At 38.7% G+C, this 26,546-nt stretch overlaps 2 protein-coding genes across 3 annotated transcripts; both read left to right on the plus strand.

The window, feature by feature from the left end:
- Positions 1 to 347: 347 nt before the first annotated feature.
- On the plus strand, positions 348 to 8,112 carry chrnb4 (cholinergic receptor, nicotinic, beta 4 (neuronal)). The gene is made up of 6 exons (XM_035525256.1): positions 348 to 510; positions 4,156 to 4,301; positions 4,965 to 5,009; positions 5,249 to 5,358; positions 5,644 to 6,682; positions 7,515 to 8,112. The coding sequence occupies exons 1-6, from the start codon at positions 462 to 464 to the stop codon at positions 7,686 to 7,688; spliced, it is 1,563 nt and encodes a 520-aa protein (XP_035381149.1). The 5' UTR covers positions 348 to 461; the 3' UTR covers positions 7,689 to 8,112.
- A 2,630-nt stretch (positions 8,113 to 10,742) lies between these two features.
- On the plus strand, positions 10,743 to 19,273 carry chrna3 (cholinergic receptor, nicotinic, alpha 3). Of its 2 annotated transcripts, XM_027008015.2 has the most exons (6): positions 10,743 to 10,887; positions 11,880 to 12,019; positions 14,772 to 14,816; positions 16,681 to 16,790; positions 16,924 to 18,082; positions 18,519 to 19,273. In XM_027008015.2, exons 1-6 carry the CDS (start codon positions 10,791 to 10,793, stop codon positions 18,645 to 18,647), a joined length of 1,680 nt encoding a protein of 559 aa, XP_026863816.2. In that variant the 5' UTR covers positions 10,743 to 10,790; the 3' UTR covers positions 18,648 to 19,273. The 2 variants fall into 2 exon arrangements, with proteins under 2 accessions (XP_026863816.2, XP_026863817.2); XM_027008016.2 differs by lacking the exons at positions 10,743 to 10,887; positions 11,880 to 12,019 and adding an exon at positions 12,067 to 12,120.
- The last annotated feature ends 7,273 nt before the right edge of the window (positions 19,274 to 26,546 follow it).

The following is a 26,546-nucleotide window of genomic DNA, read 5'->3' on the forward strand; positions in this document are numbered from 1 at the left end:
ACACCCATACTCTGCTCATGGCCACACACAATTATGACCCATATTTAATATTTTTATTAAATGTATATTTTATATTCATTTTTTACATATATTTAAATTTAAACTCGCGACAAACCTAAATAAATGATAGGAAGAAGCTGTAAACGAGGTAAGCGCGCAATGGTACTTGCTTCTGAGTGAGCGTAAGGTAATGTTACGGGGAGGGGTGAGTCGCGGCAGCGCGGGGACGGTTCCCTCTTGTAGTGCATCCAAACCAACAGACATCTTTAGACACCCGATACGGTGGTTGGCAAATGCGCTTGATTTCCTTTAGGTCGAGACTGGGACACTTACCCGACATAGGCAAACACCCGACTGACTGTGTTAACCTGAAGCGCGTTTCCGCTCAGTTTGTCATGGCACAGCATTGAGCGTAATGGGACTGATTGAGGAGAACGTGCGCGGGCATCACTACGTCGACTATGAAACGGATTCTCCTCACCCTCGTTTACATATTTACCCTTGTTCGGCGTAAGTAAAGTCAGTTTTATTGTCCTCTTCACACGCTCTCCGCTTAGAAAGAAAAGTTGGTGTCTGGCTAACTGAACGCAACCGACAAGACAACAGTTGATTCGGAGCGTTTATATATATATATATATATATATATATATATATATATATATATATATATATATATATATATATATATATATATATATATATATATGAGACTTGAATTATTTTACTTTAATTGCAACAGACATTTGCATTTCTTTAAAATGGAGATTTGAAACATTTCAATTTAATCGCATTGACATGGCTTCAAAAACACTCAGAAAGAACGTGTATGTGTTTATTTCATGTCACATCTTGTACTATAAAATGTCTATTGATTTAAGTGCATTACTACATTGGCCACTATGGCAAGAATCTGTCATCTGTGGATAGTGGTTATGTTTTGTACAAGTAGCTACTGTTAACACTAAAGCCCATTTTAATTCTGCATTGAATATGTAGTGTCTGGGCCTGGTATAAAACATTAAGGGACAATCACTCTGGGATTTAACTGCTGCAGCCCATATTTCACTTTCCACTGCCCAAGTCTTCCTGTGAGTGCAGCTTCTTTCTGAAAATATCAGTCCTGAATCACTGAAATCCTCTTTGGTGTTTTCAGTGTCATTTTTTTCATTGTTACATTCAGGAGCATGTACATACGTGTATGTGTAAGAAGATCCACAAAGATTATTTGTTAAGAGTGGCTTACATCAGTTCTAGTCAGGCATGCATTTTTAAAGAGGAAATTAAAATATGTGGATAATGAACTTCCTTGTTGTAGATGTGCTAAGGAATCTGCTTTGAAATGATCTGCCAATATGTTTAAAGACTTTAAACACCATGGAAGCAAGAACAGTGTGCAAGACTTTTGAAAGTATGTCTTGTCTGGAATCTTGGACTGTTTTCAGGTGTGCAAAAATTCTTTATCTGCTTGTATATGTGGTATAAAATGCTATAACAGGGTCACTCAGTCATTTAATGTCAATACACTAATATATTAGCAATCAATTAGTCAGCTCAACAGTCACAGTTGTTGCTCTATGAACCAAGTACACACACTGCCCAACCAAAAGCAGCAACCAAAAGGGCAGCAAATAGGAGTTCATTAATATTAGCTTTCTTTTATATTGTTCTGCGTTGTACATTTGGATAAGAATGTTCTGTTTGACATGCATGTCCTGCTGCTTTGACAGTAGGCCATCTGCTGTAGAGAGCTGTTCAAAGCCTGGTGAATTATGAAAGACCCTAGCCAAGCCATTGATTCTCAACAGCTTTAAGCCTTGGCCCTACATGGCACTGGACAGTGAGAAGCTACACCCAGGCAGCTGCTCCTCCACCTGTGACTGCTTCTGGAGGGGCAGGCACATCTGCCATCGTACACGTAGAGCCAAAGCCAAATCATTTAGTAACCGAGGACTTACTGCCAAACAAGCAATTGTCAGGTGTAGAAGACTGCTCTCACCTTCTGCTGGCAGAAGGTGATTGTCATTTTTTTTAATCAAAGCTCTTCTTCCACCTTGTTTATTGGTGTCTTTATTGTAGATCATTTATCTTAATTCTGCATTTGCTCTAGTCAGCAGCACAAAAGCACAGCTTGCAGCTCATCCCCTGGAGCCACTAATTAATGCCATGTTAATCAGTGCTGCTGTTAATTTGAATCAATTATTCACAATTAGTGCACCAAAGCCTGAATGATGCATCTGTATGTTTCACATGCATGTCGAGCCTTAGCAGTGTATGGGCTGAAACCCCGGCTCGCTTCAAGTGGAAACAGGAGGGCAAGGTGTCACTGTGGAAGAACCACCCAGCCTACTTCTTTCGTCCTGAAAGAAGCGTAACGAAATTACAAGGGAAACACTGTATATATGTGGAACTTAATCTTCACACCTATATAAGATTGTTAGACCTCCCAAAACAATGAGCATCAGCATGGATTTGCGCTTGTCCACATCCCCTTAGTGGATCTAACAGTCTCCAATCTTTTTTTACAGAAGGGTATGGGGATTCATTGTGGGGATTTCTGACCAGACACTGATGTTGGACAGTAAGGCCTAGCTTACAATTGATGTTCCAATTCATCCTAAAGTTGTTCAGTGTGGATCAATTCAGACCACTGGAGTTCCTCAACACTAAACTGTTCAAACCATGTTTTTATGGACCTCACTTTGTACCAGGGGTACAGTCATGCTGGAACAGGAATCGGCTTTCCCCAAACTGTTATTATAAATTTGAAAGCATTTAATTGTCTGAGATGTTTTTGTATGATATAGCATTAACATTATACTTCACTGGAAAAAGGGCTTAATCACTGAACAATAGCCTCAGATCATTATCTTCGCATTCTGGTAGGTAGTGCTCCCCTGGCATTCACCAAACCTAGATTCATCAGATAGTGAAGCGTGATTCATCATTCCAGAGAAGATATTTCTGCTGCTCCAGTGTCGGCATGCTTTACACCACTCCAGCTAACGCTTGGCATTGCACATGGTGATCTTAAGTTTATGTGCAACTGCTTGTCCATGGAAACCCATTCCATGATACTCCTGATGTAGAGTTCTTGTTGCTTCCAGAGGCAGTTTAGAACTCAGTGTGTAGTGACTGACCCAACAGAGGATAGGGTTTTTATGCATTATGGTCTTCAGCACTTTGCCACCCCATTCTGTGAGTTTGTGTGGTACACTGCTTTTTGTGGCTGAATTATTGTTCCTTGACACTTCCATTTCACAATAATTGCACCACAGAATAACATATCTGACCAGGGCATATCTATTTGGGCAGAAAGGACATAGACTGACCTGTGGCAAAGGTGGCATCCTATGATGGCAGTTTTAAAGCCAGTTGTAAAGTCACTGAGCTGTTAAGTACAGCCCATTATACCGCCAGTGTTTGTCTATGAAGATTGCATGGCTATGTGCTTGTTTTTATCCACTGGTTAGCAATAGATGTGGCCAAAACATCTGAACTTAGTTTTGTCACATAGTCACATAGTCACATAGTCACATAGTTTTGCCAAAAATTATATATGTGGGCCTAATTTACCAATATAGGGTTCACATGTGCTGAAGAAGACTAATTAATTCCTAGACTCCAAAAGCTAGAAGCTAGTAATTTCTAAAGTATTGGAATGTTCTTCCTGCTGTGTTGTTAGCCCTTCCTTGTTTTCCATGCATTTTAAGGGTTGCTGGCTGATTGTGGATTCAGGAACTTGTTCTTACGGTAAGGTTCAGAGGCTGCGGACTGAGAAACAAGTCTCCTAGCACAGTAATAAATCAGGCTCCATGCTGCTGAAATGTGAACAGACGACAAGGGAGGGAAGAGGTTAAACACCACCAAAAAAATAAGAGCAGGGGCACTGCTTGTGGTGAAACAAAAGAGGATGCACTTCATGCACTAGACACATCACTACTCTAGTATCTCAAGCCCATCCTTGGGTGGTATTGCCAGTTAACACCATTCAGTGCAAAGAATAAAATGAGCATAAATGAGCACTTTCCACCCTCAATTTCCAATACATGAACACTAAGAAACACAAAGGGAAAAAAAGAGAAAAAAAAACAAAACTTGAAATAATACTGCAAATACCAGTTTGGCACTGAAGCTGCCACGTGCGTCCCTGTGCAGGAAGCGCAGGTGCGGACTCTGAGGAGAAGCTGATGAACTGGCTCCTGCAACAAGAGCGCTACAACAAGCTGATCCGGCCAGCCCTGAACAGGACGGAGCGAGTGACAGTAAAACTGCAGGTCTCCCTAGCCCAGCTCATCAGCGTGGTGAGGAGAAACACCACTTATGGTCAAGAAGAGGAAAGGAAGAGATAAGCTCAAAACCAATGCACCAAATAACACACAAAGCCAGACTGGAATGAGAACTAAGGATAATCTAATAGGTTCTCATTATGTTTTAGGCCTGGCTGGCCATATTTGGATTAAGCCACGAAATAACTAGACTAAAATGATTTTCGATTGTGACTCACCATTGACAATTGATACAATTGGCAATTTTAAATATTAAATTGTGCCATACATCCTGGGTGGTGCAGGAATGTTAGTATAGGAATGTGTCTACCTTGCTGCACTGTTCAGTAAGGCGTCTATATGTAATATCTTCACTCTGTGTCAAAGGGAGCTATATTGTTGAGATAACGTTCAGGACCCATCCTTTGATTTACAGGGTCATAACAGGGGAAAACACAGCAGTTCACATATATCCTATTTTATGATCCCTTATTGTCCTTTTCTCATCTTGTAATCGAAATCACTGTCACATAAGATTGGCCAGTATAAGAGGATTAGTGTGAGTTCATTGTGGATGCAGCCTTGTATCTATGTGCTGGAACTGTAAAGCTTGTCACAACGGTTTCCCACATTTGTATTTGTGTATTTGTAATGTAAAAGGTGAACGTACTCTTCTGTGTGCCTGTTCAATCCACTTAGAATGAAAGAGAGCAAATCATGACGACAAACGTGTGGCTCACGCAGGTAAGCTTGAATAGCTCATTACATGCTAGTGATAAGATAGTTATGACAAATGGCTTCATTATCCACGTCCTTAAATTTAGCCACAGACATGCCTATTCAGTGGAAGGGTAGCAATCACTCCCTCTCACGACACTCATTAAAATGATAATGGAGTTTGTAATTGAGTAACCTGTGGTTGCTAGTGGCATTATTTCTATATAACTTGGGCTGAGACAGCAATTGTTATTTGCTTTTCTCAGAACTGGAATGATTACAGACTGTCATGGGACCCATCTGAGTATGAAGGTATTGATAAGCTACGGATTCCCTCCAGACACATCTGGCTACCTGACATTGTTTTGTACAATAAGTAAGTTAAATGCACAGGGGGCATTAGGAAATCATTTTGAAGTCTGTTCAAATGTAATGCAGAGTCTCATATATAATACATCTTGTAATATTTTGAAGAATGTTTTCCATCATGTAGTCAGAATAGGGATAATGTGAGTAATAATAAAATGTTAAAAATGATTACTGATATATTTGAATGTGTCAGTAGTCAATTAACAAAATATAATGGATATTAAGCGCTAAGACATTTTTGTTTTATAGCAGTAATTACAAACATATCATTACCTCTCTCACCTGCTTTCAGTGCTGATGGTACCTATGAGGTGACAGTCTTCACCAATGCCATCGTGCTATTTAATGGCAGCATTGCTTGGCTCCCTCCTGCCATTTACAAGAGCGCCTGCAAGATCGAGGTCAAGCACTTTCCCTTCGACCAGCAGAACTGCACTCTGAAGTTCCGTTCCTGGACTTATGACCACACAGAGATTGACCTGGTCCTGAAGTCCGAGGCAGCCAGCATGGACGACTTCACTCCCAGCGGCGAGTGGGATATACTGGCCCTGCCGGGAAGAAGGACAGTCAACCCTCAGGACCCCACCTACGTGGACCTGACGTATGATTTCATCATCAAGCGGAAGCCACTCTTCTACACCATCAACCTCATCATCCCATGTGTACTCATCACGTCGCTGGCCATCCTGGTGTTTTACCTGCCATCTGACTGCGGCGAGAAGATGACCCTCTGCATCTCCGTCCTCTTGGCGCTCACCGTCTTCCTCCTGCTGATCTCCAAGATCGTGCCGCCCACCTCCCTGGATGTGCCTTTGATTGGGAAGTATCTGATGTTCACCATGGTGCTGGTGACCTTCTCCATCATCACGAGTGTGTGCGTGCTGAACGTGCACCACCGCTCTCCGAGCACACACACCATGCCGGCCTGGGTCAAGCTGGTCTTCTTGGAAAAGCTGCCTTCCATGCTTTTTATGCGGCGACCTCGGGGCCACTCAGCCCGGCAGCGGCTGCGCCAGCAGCGCCGGCTCCACGACCGTAGGGACCTGCTCAGCCTCGGCTATGGGCCTCCCCGTAACTCAGCAATGTCCTCCTCGGCCTCCGCTCTCTCCTCACCAGGACACTTTTATGGTAAGGCAGGGTCGTGTACCTTCGTCCATGGTTCCAGGAAAGGGGACACGCGACCCGCAGAGTTCCTGCCCAATGGTCACACCACCACTCAGGAGCTGAGAGGCAACAGGGCAGGTCTGGACTGGCGGACTGACGTTCAGGAGGCAGTGGATGGGGTTCGCTATGTAGCTGACCACATGATGGGAAGTGACGATGATCAGAGTGTAAGTGGTGCTTTGTAGCATTCGTTTTATCCTGTAGTATTCTATATTTATCTCTTTTGTACTCTCTTTTGGTGAATTAAAAGCTTGGTTGTACTGGATGTAGATTCACAGTCTTCATACATGCATGTTCTTGAAGAGGCTCTAGAAGCACTAGGCCATAAATATGCATGTTCCTAGGAGACTTTCAGAACACTGAAACAAAAGTCTTAGATCCATGACTCTGGGACAATGGAAAAAAAACCCAATCCTTTTTTTTTGATGTATGTTTGAATGCATTAAAGGCAACAGTAGTTGATTATATATTCAGTCAGTACAACATCATTGTATGTGTTGAGAATTTCCTAAGTGGGTATCTTTACCTTCAGGAGCATGTACTGGGTTTTATGAGCATCCTGACTGACATGTTAACACAGCAGCTGTGCTGCATTTGGCCATTAGGGATATGGTTAAAAGACAGAGGTTAGAACACAAGGTGCCAGGAACTACATTGAAGCAAAACCACTGTGTCAGTCCATTGATTGTTTTCTTAAATAAATCAATATAGGAGGGGGAGGTCACCCCCAGATGACTAATAGTGGCCTTTGTAAAGTGCAGAGGACAGCAGCCAGAGAAGAGGGTTATGGGGTCAATAACCTTCTGGTGTGCAGTTCAGCACTCACCAAACTTTAACTCATTTACTTTACTTGGACTTATTTACACATTACCATTTTTCTTCTTGCACTGTGTTTTATTCATATTTCTCTCTGCTCTTCACTGGTATTCAAACATTTTATTGGCTTTAATGATAATGCCCCCCCCCCCCCCCCCCCCGCCTTTTTTTCCCCCCCCCCAGGTCATTGAGGACTGGAAGTATGTTGCCATGGTTGTGGACCGGATGTTTCTGTGGATCTTTGTCATTGTGTGTGTGGTGGGGACTCTGGGGCTCTTCCTTCAGCCCCTTTTTCAGAGTCAAACTGTGCCAGTCCAACAGCCAAGTGCTGAATCCTCCAGGCGGGATGGGATGTAAGGCACATTGGGGTGAGGACCCTGCACACCACTGACACAAAGCCAAAAGACTACAGTGCAACACCAGCTCTGATGTTCCAAGCAACTATGAGAAGGAGTACTTGTGTCAACCATCTTGGATAATTGAATTGTGAATATTGCTGATTAGCCAGACTTTATATGACATCAACCACTCACATGTCAATCACTGGTGCTTTAACACTGTAGAACCTGAATTATAGGACAATTCATTCTGAAATAAAGTCACTGTCCATCTAAAAGGTTATTTAAGTCCTACAAACGAGTGAATAACTTTGGCTGAATCACATTATTGGTCTTAAAAGTTTGACGGTTTTCTTCACTGGATATTAAGTTCTTCCACTGCCTATACAGCATTTCACTCTACAAATATCCCATTCTCATGTTGTAAAAATAATAATCTACAAATAATAATCTAATAAAGGCAAACATTCCTGACTCACAGTGTGTATTCCTTTTTGTTATGAATTTTAACATATTAGTTGACTTTGCCATGAAAGTTTTTCAAGTCATCATAAATGTTAGTGGTGTGGCCTTTCAAATGTAATTCAAGCTGCTTGTGTAATATACTTATTATGGATTTAATTTTACAAATAAACTACTGTCATTTGTGCACAAACTAAACCACAGCAAGGGACTCTTGATCAGTACAATACTGATCTGGAGGACACTTCCTTTCAAATTATTTTACCCTTTACCACAATGCCTACATAATCAAAACTAGTCGAAGATCAGTATATGGGACATCTCTTCCACTATGTATCAAAGAGATTAAAAGCAACACAAAAAGATGCTCTCACCTCTTGCCCCCTGCTGGCCATATCAAATACAATATGGCAGGTTTTTTAACCCCACCCTCTGGAACTCCTTACCTAGTTATTTGTTCTTGCACCCGTCTTTCTTCCTACAGAATATGTTTCTCCCCGCTTAACTACTTTTTTTTTCTTGAAATTGTAGTGACCTTGGATACATGAAAGTTTATTATTATTATTATTATTATTATTCGTCATTATCATCATCATACTAGGCTCATCGTAGGTGTGTGGTATATAAGGCATATCACCAATTCCGGGTAAGTTTCCACTTCATATTCAGGACCATGGTTAACCACCAATAAATATGTGGCTGTTAACACAAGCATCCTGCACTACACCTGGCTACATGACACCTAACTCCTTTACACTCAGATCATCAAACGGCATTCAATCAGACTTCATCAGCTGCCTGACAAAGTGGAGAAGCACAAGTCTTGATATAGTTGACTCGAAGACCTATATAGTTGACATAGTTGAATGTCTCTCACACGCATACATGCTCAAGACGTAACATTCCAGTCTGCAGGAATGAAAGCTAGGTCATTGCTATCCATCCCTGTGGTTGCACCCAGAGCTCCCAACCAGAGGAGACATTTTGCCGTTATTGTAGCAAAGCATGTAGCAAGTCTCCACCAAGATTAGCTGCAAGTAATTTATGTCAGTCTTAGGCATACACCCTCCATCGCCACATAAAAGCTCGACACTTTCAGCTTCAAGCTTCAGTTTAAAAAATTGTTACAAATTTTCTTACTTATTGACAGACTTGCTAAAACTATATATACACATTTCCAAAAAGGTAATAAATGCAACATCAAACTATCTGAAAGTGTGTTTACTATAGACATCGTCAACGCCATCTTTATCGTCATTGCTCCTTTTGCATACCGTCTTCGGTACTGAATTGCACAAACCTCTGAAAATACAAAGACGACGCAATACCCCTGGAGTTTGAACGTACTAGAGACAATGTAAAAATTCTGCAGAGTAAGACTATGTCCTCTTTTTCCCTGATATGTCCCCTTTTGGGACCTAAAAATGTGTCCAAACGGGATTTCTAAAATGTCCGGGATTTCGCTTTCCTTTCATGCTGATATTTGTTTTCTACAATCGTCATACACTGATGCTGCTTTTGCATTGCTCTGACCATTCTTTATAGGTCCCGCCTTCTCGCACACCACAATTGGTCGATCATGTACACGCCGTACACGGAACCACTGGCCACACTGCTTCTCAGAAGCGTATGGCTAGAGACTGTACATTAAGTTAATCTTCTATATGATCTTTTGTATGACGCATTAACAAGGTAAAAAAACAAAACAGCAACAACAACAACAAAAAAGCCAAATGCAGAGCTCTGAGCGTTGGGCTCGTTTTGGTGATGTACCTTTTGTCCGTGTGTAGCCTGCAAATGATAAAATCATTTGACGTACATCAGTCTCCTTACGCTTACACTCGACCACCTACACTGATTTAATTACTTTTTAGGCTTGTGAGTCTATTAGAACAGAACTTAAAAACAAATCGGACAGAATTATAGATATGAAGCGACTGAGTTTGTGTGGAAATCAATATTTTTATATCTATTGATCTTCAGGAAAATATAACTGGGTACACCAGAACTACCGAAAAATATCTAGCGAAGTAGTGGATTTTTATGGCAAGTGATTTAAATTTATTCCATGATGATGAATAAATTAATTTTATTTGTAAGGAACATCTGAATGGAGAGGAATAAGATTATCTGGCCATATAGGCTCTGAAGTCTATTGTAATTGCATTGTAGTTATTATTTTCCTGTAATAAAATATATTTGTTAAAAGTAGTTATGTATAGGTGACCCATCCCCCTGTCCCCTTTTAAAGACCAAAATATGGTCACTCTACCTAATATTTATTTGATACTATTAATGTATCTTAAGTTTCATTTCCATTAAGCGAACTGTGAAAGGCAAGAGTTTCATTCATCTTAAGGAGTGAAAATTGATTGACTAAATAATCGGTTATCTTATTCTAATGTAACTACCTTGGGCTGGTTCTAACATAAGTCAATATGAACTTAACCAGCACCGGTCTTGTAAATATTTAGAGTATCCGTAGGGAAAAGTACCCATTTCGGTTATCATAAATGACAGAAGCGCTCTGCCACCCCCACTCTATCTCACTCTTGCTGGTCTCGGTATGGTACTCGTCTTTCGTACTCAACATCCCACAGGAGCGCTTACTTTTCGTGCGCTGTCTAGATATCTTCGTCTTCACGCGGCCGCAGTATTTATGGATGAATATTTCAGGAATTATCCAGATTTAACAATGAATGCCATAGCCTCCCAATTTTTCCTCGTCTGCTACAGCCTTGTTTTCCTTTTTCAAGGTAAGCAGAAAGAAGATTAATATGGTCTTTAAAAGAAGCGACAGACTTTTGTGCTACTTGTTGCAGGCTATAAACATGTAAAGAGTAGCAGTTAAAGACATGACATGTCTACTCAACCTTTGCAGTCAAGGTGACAAAAACAGACAATACACGGAATATGAAAGCCAGTAGTCAGACGTTTGCTTAAATGTAGAATTTTGCATTGTTTTTGGCTGCAATAACATTTCCATGTGTAGGAATGAAGTGATCAAGCAGCTGTAACAAATTCTTGTAGCATATATGCTTAAAATGTAGATTCAGATGCAGATTCATATAAGCGTTAGTTTAGTAAATCTGCACGTGGAAGTTCTAAACGAGCTCAAGCGGTAACCGATAAGTGTTACTTAAAGATTGCCTATGTTAGCCTGACAGTCTGTTTTTTAAAATGACAAATTAGTATTACGCCCTTGTCTCAGCGAAACTGCTGAAAGTGGATGTAATTATTCTGACCTGCAAAACTCTATTATTATTGAAACGTTATCGAAACATTTGAGGACGAAAGCGTTTGCGTTTCCCCTCTCGCTCTCTTCCCAACGGTTTCAGCGTTTAGTGAGGATTAACTACTCTGACGTTCAAACGATTTAACCAAAGGTCGCAGAATGGAGTTCGTATAGCTCTGACACTAAAGGAAATTGTACTGTCATATTCAGTGAACTGCTCTGAAAACAGATCCTGTAGCCTTCAGGAAAAAAAAAAAGTGTTTAAGTGACATCACGAAGATTCGCGGGTCATACCTGTGTATTGTCTCTGATGAAGTTTTATTTCCAATATATTTACTTACTAGTGGGTCTAAAATTGTGAATGTTATTTTCAAGCAGAATTCAATCCTTGCCTTTCAATGACAAAATTGACTATCACTGCCTAGGGCAAAATGTAAAATTGTTAAGATCTAATGAAAAGTAGAATCATTACAAAATAATATCACTTCTTTCATTCACCTGTACTTTTTTCAGGAGGAACCTGCTCTGAGGCAGAGCATAAATTGTTTTCCATGATCTTCTCCAAATACAACCAGTACATCAGACCAGTGGAGAATGTTTCAGACCCTGTAATAGTCCAGTTTGAGGTCTCAATGTCCCAGCTGGTTAAAGTGGTAAGTGGTAAAAGCAGACAGTAGTGTACTGTGGACTGTGTTGGCTTCATTGTAAAGAATGCAGAAGAAGGCTGGACACTGCCACGAAGACAAATCACTCAGTGAGCATACTGTCTGGCAGCATGCCTGTCTGGGTGTGTGTGTGTGTGTGTGTGCGTGAGTGTGTGTGCGTGTGTGTGTGTGCGGGTGTGTGTGTGTGTGTGTGTGTGTGTGTGTGTGTGAGTGTGCGTGTGTGTGTGTGTGTGTGAGTGTGTGTGTGTGTGTGTGTGTGTGAGTGTGTGTGTGTGTGTGTGTGTGTGTGTGTGTGTGTGTGCGTGTGTGTGCGTGTGCGTGAGTGTGTGTGCGTGTGTGTGTGTGTGTGTATGTGAGTAGTAGATACTTTTTGTGCACAGTTTATGTATGTTTTGTGTGCATGGGTTTGCACATGTGCTTTTTTATCCACCCACTCTATTTAGTCATGAAATGGGTTGTCGGCTCCATTTTTGGTAACACAGCTTCATGCTCCGGTACACGCTAGCTATGCTGTCTGAATTAGTCCTAAAAACACAGAGCTTTGGGGGAGGCTAAAAGGATCAGTGGTCATGAGTGAATGCGTGACTGGTCAGAAGGAAACAGGACTTGTCTGCTTATCCCTCGTGTCCTGCTTTCTGCCTCACTCTCTCGTTTACCCTTCAGCAATTGTTATCTTTCAGTGCCTGTTGCCATCAGACCATATCACTATCTTTAACCTTACCCATCAGTGCTAATCTTTCTTTGTTCCTATATCTATCTATCTATCTATCTATCTATCTATCTATCTATCTATCTATCTATCTATCTATCTATCTATCTATCTATCTATCTATCTATCTATCTATCTATCTATCTATCTGTCTGTCTGTCTGTCTGTCTGTCTGTCTGTCTGTCTGTCTGTTACTTATAACTGTCTATTACAGATTATAACAAATGCTTATTTTTGGAGTGATAGACAGAAGGATAGAGATGTAGGGGAGAAACAGAAGAAAATAGGAGAGTGAATGGATGTTTTCAAAAAAGAAAATATGTTGCTGTGACTAAAGTCCAATATGTTTATTAATGACCACAGTCAGAAACATGACACAATTAAACTGGCTCATATAATTGTATTTAACACACAAAATATTTCCACAAAATATTGATAGATTCTGATGCTGCAATTTATCCATCACAATACTATTCTAATTGACTTCAGCCAGAAACAGTAATCTGCAACTGTTGTTTTAAACCATGCCATTGTCAGACTGTCTAATTTTATAAAATACCACTTTAGTATGTCCTTGTCACAGCAGCGCAATTGCCAAAAGTGACTGTAATTATGTGGTGCATTATTCTGGAACAACATTTGCATCTGAAAGCTTTAATTTGCTTTTCTCTCTTGCTTCCGTTCTGTCTGGATTGGTGTTTAATGAGGATTACTCTAATGCTCAATCAACACTTTTGCTAAATGTTGCATGGCTATGCACAAAGTGGCTTTGGGGAAATAATCTGCTGCTTGTTGCAATTCAAGATGACATAAAATGGAAAACCAAAGCATGTCTCCTCAACAGAAATAAGCTTTGGAAGTTTTGACAGGCACTTGTGCCAGCCCCTAAGGAGAGTGAACAACTCTAAAGGGCCTTAATTATTCATCCCAATATTTGTCTTTGATGCAAATATGCATGCAGTTTTGGACACATCTTGACCTAGCCTGATCTAAATGCTTAGATGACCTCATCTCTCTTATATATACCTCTGCAACATGTGTGCTTTAAATCCATCATTTAGAGAGCATTTTATCTTCTTTTTCTTGTACGGGCTATGAAATGGCTAGCAAATGATGGCAAAGCTCTCATTAAGCTGTCATAAAAGAACATTAACCATTGTGATTAGTCATGTTGATGCTGATGGTAGAATTTTAATTTGGGGTGGGGTGGGGGGGGGTTACAAAAGGGTAGTTACAATCTGCCATTGTTAATAACTTTCATTATATTTAAGTATTTTTCATGAATTGCTTTAATACCACTTGTTATACGGTAACACCAACCGTTTTCATGTTTAAAGTGAGTTAGTTGCTTTTGAATTTGCCTTTGAGAGTCAATTGGATGATACTACAGCTTGTCCTACTATGTTTAGGAATTTTATACTGGAGATCCTCCTTATTCAGAACTATTAAGTCTATTCAATGTATCACATCTTAGGTCTGAGCTCTATAGTCCATTTCCTTTTAAAATGAGTCTTTGTAGACCACTGGTCCTGCGAACTAGATCACACACCTAGGGAAACGTTTGGGAGTTCGTGAATGAGGTCTACCATATCAATACCAAGCATGATTTGTGTTTGTGTATCAGTGGGAATGTTTACTTCCTTGGACATTCCTTTCCTTCGGTGAAGTTGCTCCAAGCTCTTGATCTCTTTTCGTGATCTGGGACTTGTGCTGTGGTGTCCCTTCAGCAGCTGAGGTAGCACACTTGGCAGGCAGCCCTGAGGTCCTGCAGTGCCGAGCGGCATGCCTTTAGGCACGGGGGCTCAGGTGGCTGTTCCACTCCACCAGAGCCCAGGCCATCTGTGGACTACTGCGAGACGGCAATGGGACACGGTCGCCTTCCACAGAGCCATGCCTGCAGACGGATTGCTTATGATAGCCCCTTTCTTTTCTGTGCTCTGAAGTATTCATTTAGGGAAAGCGTTGTGTTCCCCTAGTGACTAGCAGTCTACTTATCACTATGTCTCTCCCCACCCCCTGCATTTTTCACAGGATGAGGTCAATCAGATTATGGAGACCAATTTGTGGCTACGGCACGTAAGTTTTCACCTCCTTCACCCATGAGTGGAGTTCACAAGGTCACTGCAAGTGCCAAACCATTAGCTCCAACACTGCAGACTGTCACCACATTATCATATTTCTGCAGACTGAGGTCAATGACCAAACACTGTGATAAGCTCTGAAAGAATATTGCTAAATCAGAAGATTAACATTTCAGTGAACAGTGAGCCATTTGTCACTCAGAAAAGAAATTACCCAATGAGATTTTTTTTATGTGAACATGTCACAAATTCAAGTTCATAATTAATTATTTTTAAAATTCCAAATTTACATCTCTCCAGTATCCTCTCACTTACTGTGTCTCTCTCACTCTTACAGAAACTAGAATCCAATGTTCAGTTTTCACAAAGCTTTCTTTCATTTAGTTGTGTTTAAAAAATGCAACATGCATTTCTGTATATCAGTTCTAGATTTCAGCCTGGTCATTATGATTTTATATGGTGGATAAACCATCAAAAGGTTAATGCGACCAGATACTATGAGTTAACATGACAATTGTAAATGTTTCCCATTGCTGTCTTTTGAAAAGGGAATCATTTACACAATCTCACTGTAACCTGGAAGAAGCAGAGTTCCACAGGAATTCTGCTTTAGTTTTAGACTTTCAACTATGCAGAACATCACTATGCTTGCATCACCTGGTACACATTGATCCTCATTTTTCTTGCCTTTATGGGATTACAGTATACTGTGTGAAGCACATTCAAGTTCATCGACTTGGATGAACATTTATTACACACAACGGCACTCACATATAACATGAATGATGAACATGAACATGAATATATTTAACAACAATGAGACTAACCATATCATCATCACGCTACACCAACAATGACCAATACACTGCACACAATGACAAGGGTTTATATACATAAAGATGAACAAGGTGCATGTGTGTGCAGGTGTGATTGCAAACAAAACAACCCTCCCACTGCACGTGGTGGGCCAAACCACATGACAAAATTAAAAGCTAAAGCATCTTAGAAAGAAAGTTTTGTATTTATCTATGGAATTGTTTTATAGACACGGAAAGTGTTTGTGACCTCTGTTTTCTATAAGGTTGTTCAGTCATCAAGCTTATTGGATGTGCCATAGTAGTAAGTTAAGGTAAATGGACTTATAATTTTGAAGATCTTTCACTACTCAGCCTGTTCTAAATCTTTAGTTTTCCATATCTATTTTTTTTTCACAAGGTTGAGTGGGCTTAAGCTATTATATTCTGTCATATGAATCAGCTTTATCTCCTTTATGAGGTAATAAAACAAGTCATAAAGCAAAACGAAACAGGATGAAAAAAGCAATCATCATTTATCACAGAAAGTATATGTGCTTTTAAACTCTACACAAAATATTTAGAGAGCTGGATCAAAGCGTCTCCTTTCAGGACTGTGGGAAGTCACAGAAGTCAGAGTCTTCGATATGTAGCAGAATAACAAATGAGTCAAGAGTACAGTGCTGTGTCTGATCTATACATATTAATTCTTAAATCACTAATTAACTAATTAATTGTTGTGCAAGTGAACCATGACTTTCAACCTGACTTCAGGTCTGTGCAGACATTAAAAAAGGGAATTTCATACTGTGATTGTCTAAAAGCTGACTGCGATTCAAAATATGGCTGATTTCCTAAAGTACTTCAAATTGTGCTTAGCTGCTAGAGCAAAACCCCACTGGCCTCTCTAACCCTAACCCTAGGCAGTGCAAGGTTCTTGCCCCTCCAAGGTCATGGATATGATTCCCAGGAAGCACACCTTCTGTTATACTAATAAATATACAAATTGCTATAGAGAAGAGCATCTGCCAGATGCCGTAAATGTAATATTTCCATTTTCCATAGATATGGAATGACTACAAACTCAGATGGGATCCCAGAGCTTTTGGAGGGGTAGAATTTATTCGTGTGCCTTCCAACAGGATTTGGAAGCCAGATATTGTGTTGTACAACAAGTAAGGCAATAAACATTAAGTTTTCATGAATCTTACTGATCTACATAATAATGCCTAGAATAGTTGCTCATAATGCTCATATGTTATGTTTCATAACCTTAATTCCTAATCTGGGCTTAATTCTGAACCACAGTGCAGTGGGAGACTTCCAGGTGGATGATAAAACCAAAGCTCTTCTTCGCTACAATGGAGATGTGACATGGATCCCACCAGCCATCTTCAAAAGCTCCTGCAAGATCGATGTTACCTACTTTCCCTTTGACTACCAGAACTGTACCATGAAGTTTGGGTCATGGACTTATGACAAGGCCAAGATTGATCTGGTACTGATAGGTACTACGATCAACCTGAAGGATTTCTGGGAGAGTGGGGAGTGGATGATTATCGATGCTCCAGGCTACAAGCATGACATCAAATACAACTGTTGTGAGGAGATCTACACCGACATCACCTACTCTCTCTATATCCGTCGCCTGCCTCTTTTCTACACCATCAACATGATCATCCCCTGCCTACTCATTTCCTTCTTGACGGTCTTGGTGTTCTACCTGCCATCGGACTGTGGCGAGAAAGTGACGCTCTGCATCTCCGTCCTGCTCTCCCTCACTGTCTTCCTCCTGGTCATCACCGAGACCATCCCTTCTACCTCCCTCGTCATCCCGCTGATCGGCGAGTACCTCCTCTTCACCATGATCTTCGTCACCCTCTCCATCGTCATCACAGTGTTTGTGCTCAATGTGCATTACCGAACGCCTAAAACCCACACCATGCCGCACTGGGTGCGCAGTGTGTTCCTTGGCCTCCTCCCCAGGGTCATGTTCATGACCAGGCCAGAGAGAGATCATGAGAGGCACACAGGCTCCAGAGGCCCAGCTCAGTCCTGCGTCCTGCGCAATCCTGCCTACTTCCCCCAGCATCTCATCAAACAGCAGAGCCTTCCGGGGGCCCTGCCGCCACGCACTCCCCTCTTCCTCAGCACAGAACTGAATATCCTAGGTCAGGTTGCTAAGGTGGGCTCGAGTTTCCCGTGCCAAGAGGGGAGGTGTAACTGCTGCTTGAGGCAATGCTCCAGCAAACTGCCCACAGACAGACGTGCAGGCAATGCAGGGGCAGGGGTGGGAAGTCTGGGAGCCGTCAGTGGGACGGTGGGGGAACAAAGCCCTTGTTCAAGCTCAGAGTCTTTGGATGGGGGACTTTTGACTCTCTCTGCACTCTCACCAGAGATCCAGGAAGCTATAGAAAGTGTTAAGTATATTGCAAAGAATATGAAGCTACAGAATGAAGCCAAAGAGGTAAGAGATTTTTTTAACTTGTGGCATTGTCACTGACTCTGAATATTTCCTATAGGTAAATGTGTTTATGTTAAACACATGTCACATAAACTTTGACTGAAATTGTAACGTTGCTGCTGGCCCGAGTGCCATAGGGTGCGGGGCAGGATGCACAGACTCCTTTGACGATGTGAAACATTTAATGACTTTAAACATGTACAACAAGGGTGGCACTCACACATAATACTGAAAACATGACTGCACACTTAACGTTAAACATAGAACACGGATACATTAATATACGATTATACAAAACAACATTTTGGAGGGAGGGGGGAGCGTCCCATGACAGAAATTACTGAGTGAGATTACTTGTATAAAACAGCAGGTATTTTTAACTTTTAACTTTATATACAAACCATAGCATGATTCAACTCTTTTGCTTTACTTGTTCAAGGTCCAGGATGATTGGAAATATGTTGCCATGGTGATCGACAGAATTTTTCTGTGGGTTTTCATTCTGGTGTGCATTCTGGGTACAGCTGGACTCTTTCTGCAGCCCCTCCTTCTTGGGGAAGACATGTGATGCTTGCACACATGCAGACTGTGTGACTGGTCCACCCACTTTAAACAGCCACACATGAAATGTCTGCACCAATTTTAAGGCAGAAAATGGAGGACGCAAAGTGCTCAAAACTCCCTGTCTAGATTCCCTTCCTTAAGAAGACTTAAGTGTACTATTCAAATTTCCTTCCAATTTCCTAAAGAAACAAAAGTAATTTAAATGTGTTATGCTTATAAAGTTCTTATAGAGTACCTATAAAGTGAAGCATCAATCCGGAATTGTTTTTTAATAGAATTTTGATGTAGTTCCTGATAATCTGTTATAGTGTCTTTAATGCCATGTGTGGATTACATTTTTTAAAAACAAATAAAAATGGCTTCAAGGTTACCATTAATCAAGTTTTGTCACAACAAAGATTTTTGCGGGGACTGACTCTATGCTAAATACAATATCATTATTTGTTCACTTGATTTCTTTTGTCCAAATTTGGAGGAGAGTGCCATCAAGTGGGTAAATTAAGCCAGTACCAGCCATTTATTCTTGTTTTACAATGTACTGTGCTATTATTACTTTTATGCTGTTATGACATCTCGGTTACAAATTGGGGTTTGTGACTGTTGGTTACAGATCAACCAGTAAAATGTGCTTCTAGCATTAAAACATGTGTTCCCATGTGCATGGTTTGATGTGCACTTTGTTGTAAAATTAACCACAGGCAAGAAGAACAGCATTAGTCTATCTTGTGGTATACCAAGATGGATGAGAATAAACTTGAGAGCTCACTTTCACTAGCTGGATAATTAGCAGTGAGCAAAAAAAAGGTTAAACTTTTGATTACAGACCCAAGCCTGAGAACTTATATTTGGCTTTTTAACCATTTATGAAGTAACATAACTGAGGCGGTAAACAAGTTGTTTAGGGCAGATCATTAGATCACTCAACCCATTAGATGGAAACTCAATGATAAACAGAGAACACTAATCTTAAGTGAACTTATTACAGCATTAATTGTTAATGCTTGCTGTAATTGGTAGTATGATAGTCTAATGGCAAAGCACATCACACACACACACACACACACACACACACACACACACACACACACACACACAAATATATATATATATATATATGAAGCATACACTAGTAGTCCAATAGACAAAACCAGGTCACTCACGATGGAGTCCACACACAAGGTTGGGACTCAGGTACTGAAATCAAATAACAATGATCCACTATGCAGGTCTAAACTAAGCTACTCTTTTTAACAGGGTAAAGCTTGATGGTATCCTCAGACTTTAGCTTAAATGTGTGGTAGTTTGCATAGCAGAGCTATTCAGTAGGTGCATATAAAACTCAGTATATATAAAATAAATAAATGAACAGATAAATACAGCTAATATGTTGTGAAGAATGTTGTGATTTACATAAATGTGGTTATAATGAAATTAGTTGTAAAATAGCTGTAAAGGGACAGTTTAAAATATTAACATATTTGAAAAACAAATTAGGATTTTATAGACACTAAATTGTCACTCATAATGTTACAACATTTTTACACCACGTCTCTCTTTCGGGGGAGGGTAAACTGATGACTTCCGTATTTTATACAGGCGCAAATTACCTTTGTACTAACAGCCTTGTGAGTTCTCCCTGACTTCAGAACAAAGACATAAGGACAGCAGACATCTTTTTATAAACCTCTAAGATGCTTCCCTTCATACTTATATTAAGTAAGTGATACATATGTCTACATGACATTAAAATACACTAAATATTTAACTTGATTAAGAAGTCAGAGTTTGTCTGACGTCTGGTTTCATTTAACAGCAATCTTGTTCTGGTTAACTCAGGTTCAAGGTAAGAATTAATGAATAGGATACTAAAGTGTTTTAACATTACAATAAAATTAAGAAATCACATATTACCTGTCACTGTCTGGAGTCAAGCACCTCATGTTTCTATTCACAGGTGAAAACATATATCCAGCAAAGATTTATGGTAACACTAACTTCAAAGAAGGAGGCAGTCTGTTGATCAAATGCAGCATATTTGGTTTAAAGCAACCATCAGGAAAAGTATATTTCTACCTGTGTAGGAATGGTGAAGGCATGCTTATGCAAGAATCAATGTGTCTAGATGTTATGTTTAGTATACACAGCATCACAAAAAAATACACAGGCAATTACAGTTGTGTCTTCTCAGAACAGAAGTATGATGCCAAAGAAGTTAGAATACAATCTCCTAATGTCCTTATTACAGTGCACGGTAAGCATTATAGCACTTCTTTCTTTACTTGTTTACTTAATTCTAATTCACTTTACCACATCTTCTAAATTGGCCTTAGAGAGTAGTCTAAACATGTAATATAATGTGACTAATTATAATGTTCCAAAGATGTCTGATATCCAATGGTTTAATAATATTCAGTTGTTATTGTATATAGCATGTTGATTTTCTCATAGTGCATTTTCTATGACTACAGTATCCATAATGCATTAAAAATGCAATAATAAGGGTTTATAAGATTTTCATAATGCTTTTATAATCTATATTGTATTTCATGTATTCAGAACAAGTGTGTTTCAAAACTTTCAAGTGTTTCTCCAAACTTACTGACTCCTGTATCTGATTCCTGTCTCTGATAGGGTCTATCTTAATGATGGCCTTATTTACTAGACTAGTTAGAATAACTACATACAGTATAGCATACAGTTTATTTATGTCAGTCTAAGAAGATAAAGTCCATCTAAATTGCTCTGGACTGTCTGAATGCTGAATACGTAAATGTAGACACTATTAGAAGACTCTTGCTGTCCTTACAATGAAAGTAGTTTTTGTGACTATAACATCTTACAGGGGGTTATATCCTAAAGGTATGCTTGGATCAAAACTTATTCTGATAACTCAATAAGCTACTGGTCAGTGTTGGACGTATTTGACTAGAATTATCTGTTTTGATGTTTATAAGTATATAGGACTTATACACACACTCTGGTTTAACAGCTAATACATAACCTCTGAAAATCTGTAATGACAGCTTGTAGTGATGTTAGAGGCCACTTAATAAAAAAATGAACATACCAAAGAGCTGACAGCAGTTAGTATGGAGCCATACAGCAAAATGTATATGAACATTTGTAAATGTAAATGTTTATTACACTGGTCTTCTGTATAATGTAACAAAATGGTTGAACATTATAAAAAGTTAAGAAATGTAGTATTATAAATGGTTATGGATTCATAAAATGTTTTACATAAGTTTTTCTCACATGCACAGATTCTTCTGTCCCTGCAAACATAAACTGGCCTGCGATAAGTGTGATGGAAGGAACTGATGTTGAATTCAGGTGTACGTCTTCAAAATTGCTTGATGGCTGGAAGAACATAAGTAATATTTATGCCTATCTATGCAAGAATGGAACTGTTATTCAGGTGAACATTTGGAATACAGAAAAGAAGGAGACCATTTTTACCCTAAAAAAAGTCGAGATGCGTGATGCTGGAACATATATATGTTTTTTGTCAACTGACATATGGCCTATTCCTGACATGATATATGGGAACAATGAAGCTAACCTCCACATTACCGGTAAGAGTTGGCGTGAAAATCAAAACACTCCTTATAATAATACCAGAAACCATTTTTGGAATAGTGTCCATCAGTTATTTTGAAAGGACTTTAGAAACTGTATGAGAATTTATCATGTATATACAATCAATCCAAAAAACTGTAGTCAAGCTGAATGTTAGACTTGTTAACTAAATAAACGCTAAGAGCTTGTTTTTTTCAGTTTATCAGTAGTGTGGTATTACATAAGCCAATAAGTGTTATGCTGCTTCAATTTCACAGAAGGCTTAAGCGACACAGTACAAATCGGGTTGGCATGCTCTGCTTTGTCTTTGTTCCTCATTTTGTCTCTGGGACTTTTCGCCTTGATTAAGAGTCAAGGTAAGTTATTGCTTCTATACATATGACCAGTATTACATAATGGCGATGCATTTGAAACTTTGGATATAGGTCATACCGTCTACATTTTCTCAATAAAGAAAACTTTATTCTTTGTTTTATTTTTCTTCAACAGTCTGCAAGAAATGTAACAGTGAAAGGTTCGTTTATGCTTCTTTTCGTGTGGTTTGTGTTTTTCTTATTCCTGTATTGTTTAAAAAGGTACTGACATTTTTCTGTTGAGCAGATCGTCTGAACCTGGGGATACATCAAGAGGAGTTGGGATTGTGTGTGAAGGTATTGAATGCTTATCTTTATAGCTACACATATCATTTATAGATGTCATGCAGCTATACCTTGAAAGATTTTAAGATTTCATTTGGTTCTTTTTCATTTCTAAGTGCATTCATTTGTGCCCAGAATGGTATCAATTACTTTAACAGACTCTTGTAATGACTCCTCTAATTTCCTCTCATGATCTTTTAAGAAGAAATTTCCCCTACAGATCAAATGCAAAATGAGCCAAGGTAAGCTATATTATAGTTAATCCCCCTGATGTTGTTAACCAGATTTTAAAAGCACAATAAATTGTAAAATAAATAAATAAATAGATAGATAAATAAAATGTGAAAATGAATGCCAAATCCTAATATTATGTTCCCATTTATTTTCCAATTTTCCAATTTATTTTTTGAATATCCAAAAAATTTTTTGAATTTATTTTCTCAGTTTCTCTGAGTGGGACGATTCCTCTGATTGTAATGAAAGTGGTGAGTCTGCATTTTTTCATAATCTCTTTTAACTTAGAAAGTATTTTCACAAAATATGTTGTATGTGCCAGTGATTTTTGCCTTGAACTTTGCAAAAAAAAACAGTTGTCTTATGTAGAGCTACAAGTCCCAGTGTCATTCCAAATGATAACTTGTTTAACTTTTCTCACAGCTTGTGAGTTACAAGAAGATATATATCAGGTGAGAAATGATACATACATCAGTTACAGTGTGTAAAAACATACTGTGCAATAATGATACTTTACTACGATGATGTTTTAGGCACATTGTTTAAAATAAATTAAACTCAAGGCGTAATATTTTACAAAAAAATTGTATTTTCGATAATTGTCATACCTTTTAAATTTATATATATATATATATATATATATATATATATATATATATATATATATATATATATATATATATATATATAAAATTCGATTTCAATAAATGTCATAGTTATGAAAACAAAAGTTGCATTGTTTTCAAATTAAAATATAAACATCTATGACTAAAACGTATGCAAAAAGGAGATAGCAAAGTGAGCGTGTTGAATACCTCTAGGTTTCCGTGACGTCATACTTTTTGTAGCATAGATTCCACAAAATTCCCCCCCAAAAAAAGCCAGCAAACCCCTTGCACGTCGGCAACAGATTATTTACTGTTAGAATGCTAAAACAATGTGCAAGAAGGTCACATCTCACTGATTTAGAGGAAGTTGTTTCTTTCATTGAAGGAAAATCTGAATCTCAATCACTTTCCTCTCCTCCCCATCGCGCTGCTAATGAAAAAAGGGGCTGTAATTACACAAAGCACATTCATCAAAATGAAAACACGCGTGCAACATTTCCGAAACGCTGTGCAAATTCTAAAAACCAGCTACTCTGTTACCACTGGTCTCATAGGAGTCCATCTCCTTTGGATGTCCTCTGGAAACAGTTCATTTGTGTTGTGGCTAGATTTGCAGCGTTTCTGAACGTGTATATGTTTTCCTAATTTGCACCGCGTTACCGAAATGTAGCGCAAGTGATGTCATTCATTTTGAATATATTATTTTGTGAACGTGTATAGCGTTCATTAATTTGTGTGTGTATAGAAGTGTTTAACCATGCTTGTCCTCTTCATAACAATGTTCGCAACAAACTTGTAGTGGATACAACTCCTAAAGTTTCTCACTTCCAAGACTAAAATCATTTGAATAGCATATCAAATATGTTATTATGATATAGAAAAGTGCTAAATCTATGTTAAATGAACATTTAAGTATCTCTCACCTTAATTGTTTTAAATATTGTTTATACATTTATGTAATTTTGCCTTAATTTTAACAATGTGCTTTTCCTTCATATGTATGTGATGACCCATAAAAATATCTACTACAAAAGATATATATGCAACAATTGATTTTCTGTCATAAGAAAATCAAATCACAAGGGAGCTATTAATTTTGTCATATTTCATTAGACTGTCAAAGAGCACAATACTTACATTTTGAAAAGAATATCACAGCAATGAACAGTAATAGCAACAAAAATATTGTTCATTATAGACAATGCCCTTAGATGCAAACAGAGTGAACAAAACAGCATCACATTTTTATTTTGCAGAAGTTAACTTCACAAATACATAGCTGCATTTTACATGTTGTACACAAATTAGAACATCTTAATGGAAGAATTTGATTGATGCATTATCATAGTATAGTATTCTGGGTGAGTAATTAATGACTAACCATTGACTTCAGAAGTACCTTAGATTAGGTTCAGATTTCAACTCAAGGTAGCCAGTTGCTAGTGAAGTCTTCAAATAAAGATCATGATCACTGTTGTCTGTGCAGTTACATAACATAAGCTATGTTGCTCAAAAACAAATGCCACCTGCTTTGAGCCAACCTTGGTCTGGTTGACAGCACAACCATGAACCTGACCAACTAAAACTCAACTATGTTTTTATTCCTCAGCAATAATACTGGCATTGTAAAGGTGATCCTGATATGTAAGCTTAAAATAGGGCAACTAATTGGCAGGTGATGTTACTAGTTTGGAAAAATTAGAAGGAATGTTCAGATTACTTTAAAATTGATAAGTGATTGTTTACATGATTTATAGCTACACTGTATACACTATACTGTGTATTGCTGTTCTGGCAGAACTGTCAAAATGTATAGTATTCTACACTCCTTGCTCCCTGAGTGCATCATTGCAAATTGACTGGATAATCACAGTGGACACCTTACACTATATCAGCATGTTTATTATCTTCAAAAAATGAATTAACTCTTTATCTATTTTTTAAACAATACATATTTAGATTCCATGTTACAATTTTTACATGACAATATTACATAGGTTTTTGACAATGAATTCTGATATGTGGATAAACAGACCTACTCTACTGTATATGTACATTTTACATTGATTAACAGATTTTACTTTTAATTTTTATTTTTTTTCTGATTTGTGCTTCAGTGTCTACTGTAATTTTATATTTCCATTTACTTGTATTCATTTGGCATACCATTTTATTTAAAGCAAAATTAAAGTGCCATTCCAATTTTAATAGTAATTTAATTCATGATTTTGCATTGTATTATTTAGTTTTATACTTTTTGTTGGAAGGTGAATGTAAAATTAAAGAACTGATGCAAACCTAAAAATCAACATAAAATGCAAACTACCCCACCACAAAAAGTAAATTTGAAAATAGAACATTAATATTTCTTTGTTCATTGCTGCAATCAACTTTAAAATATGAAATTGCAGACCATTCATGTCTGACATAAAAAAAATTATTCAAGACACCTTTATTTCTGCTAGAAGTTCTTTATGAGTATCACAGTGTGCCAGGCAACCAGCCCTGGGGATGCACCCACTGCCACACACACACACACACACACACACACACACACACACAGCACCTTTTCCGGTCCCAGTCCCCGATTATTGATTGCCTGCACCTGTCCCTTGTTTGCCTTTTTGTTTCTGCTTTATATAAGCCTACAGAAATGTTTGTCTGCGCAGTATTGCTTGTGACAGCATGTACAGGACACCCTCCGTGTTACTGTGCTTTATCTCGGCACCTTGAATTTTACTGCCAGCACTATTGCTTCCTTTGTTTGCTTTTAGCCAGCTTGCCACTGTGCTTCATTTGTTGAACTATGGAGAATAAAGACACTCCAAACTTGCCCTTGTGACT

This window comes from Electrophorus electricus, chromosome 4 (genome assembly GCF_013358815.1).
Source record: "Electrophorus electricus isolate fEleEle1 chromosome 4, fEleEle1.pri, whole genome shotgun sequence".
NCBI lineage: Eukaryota > Metazoa > Chordata > Actinopteri > Gymnotiformes > Gymnotidae > Electrophorus > Electrophorus electricus.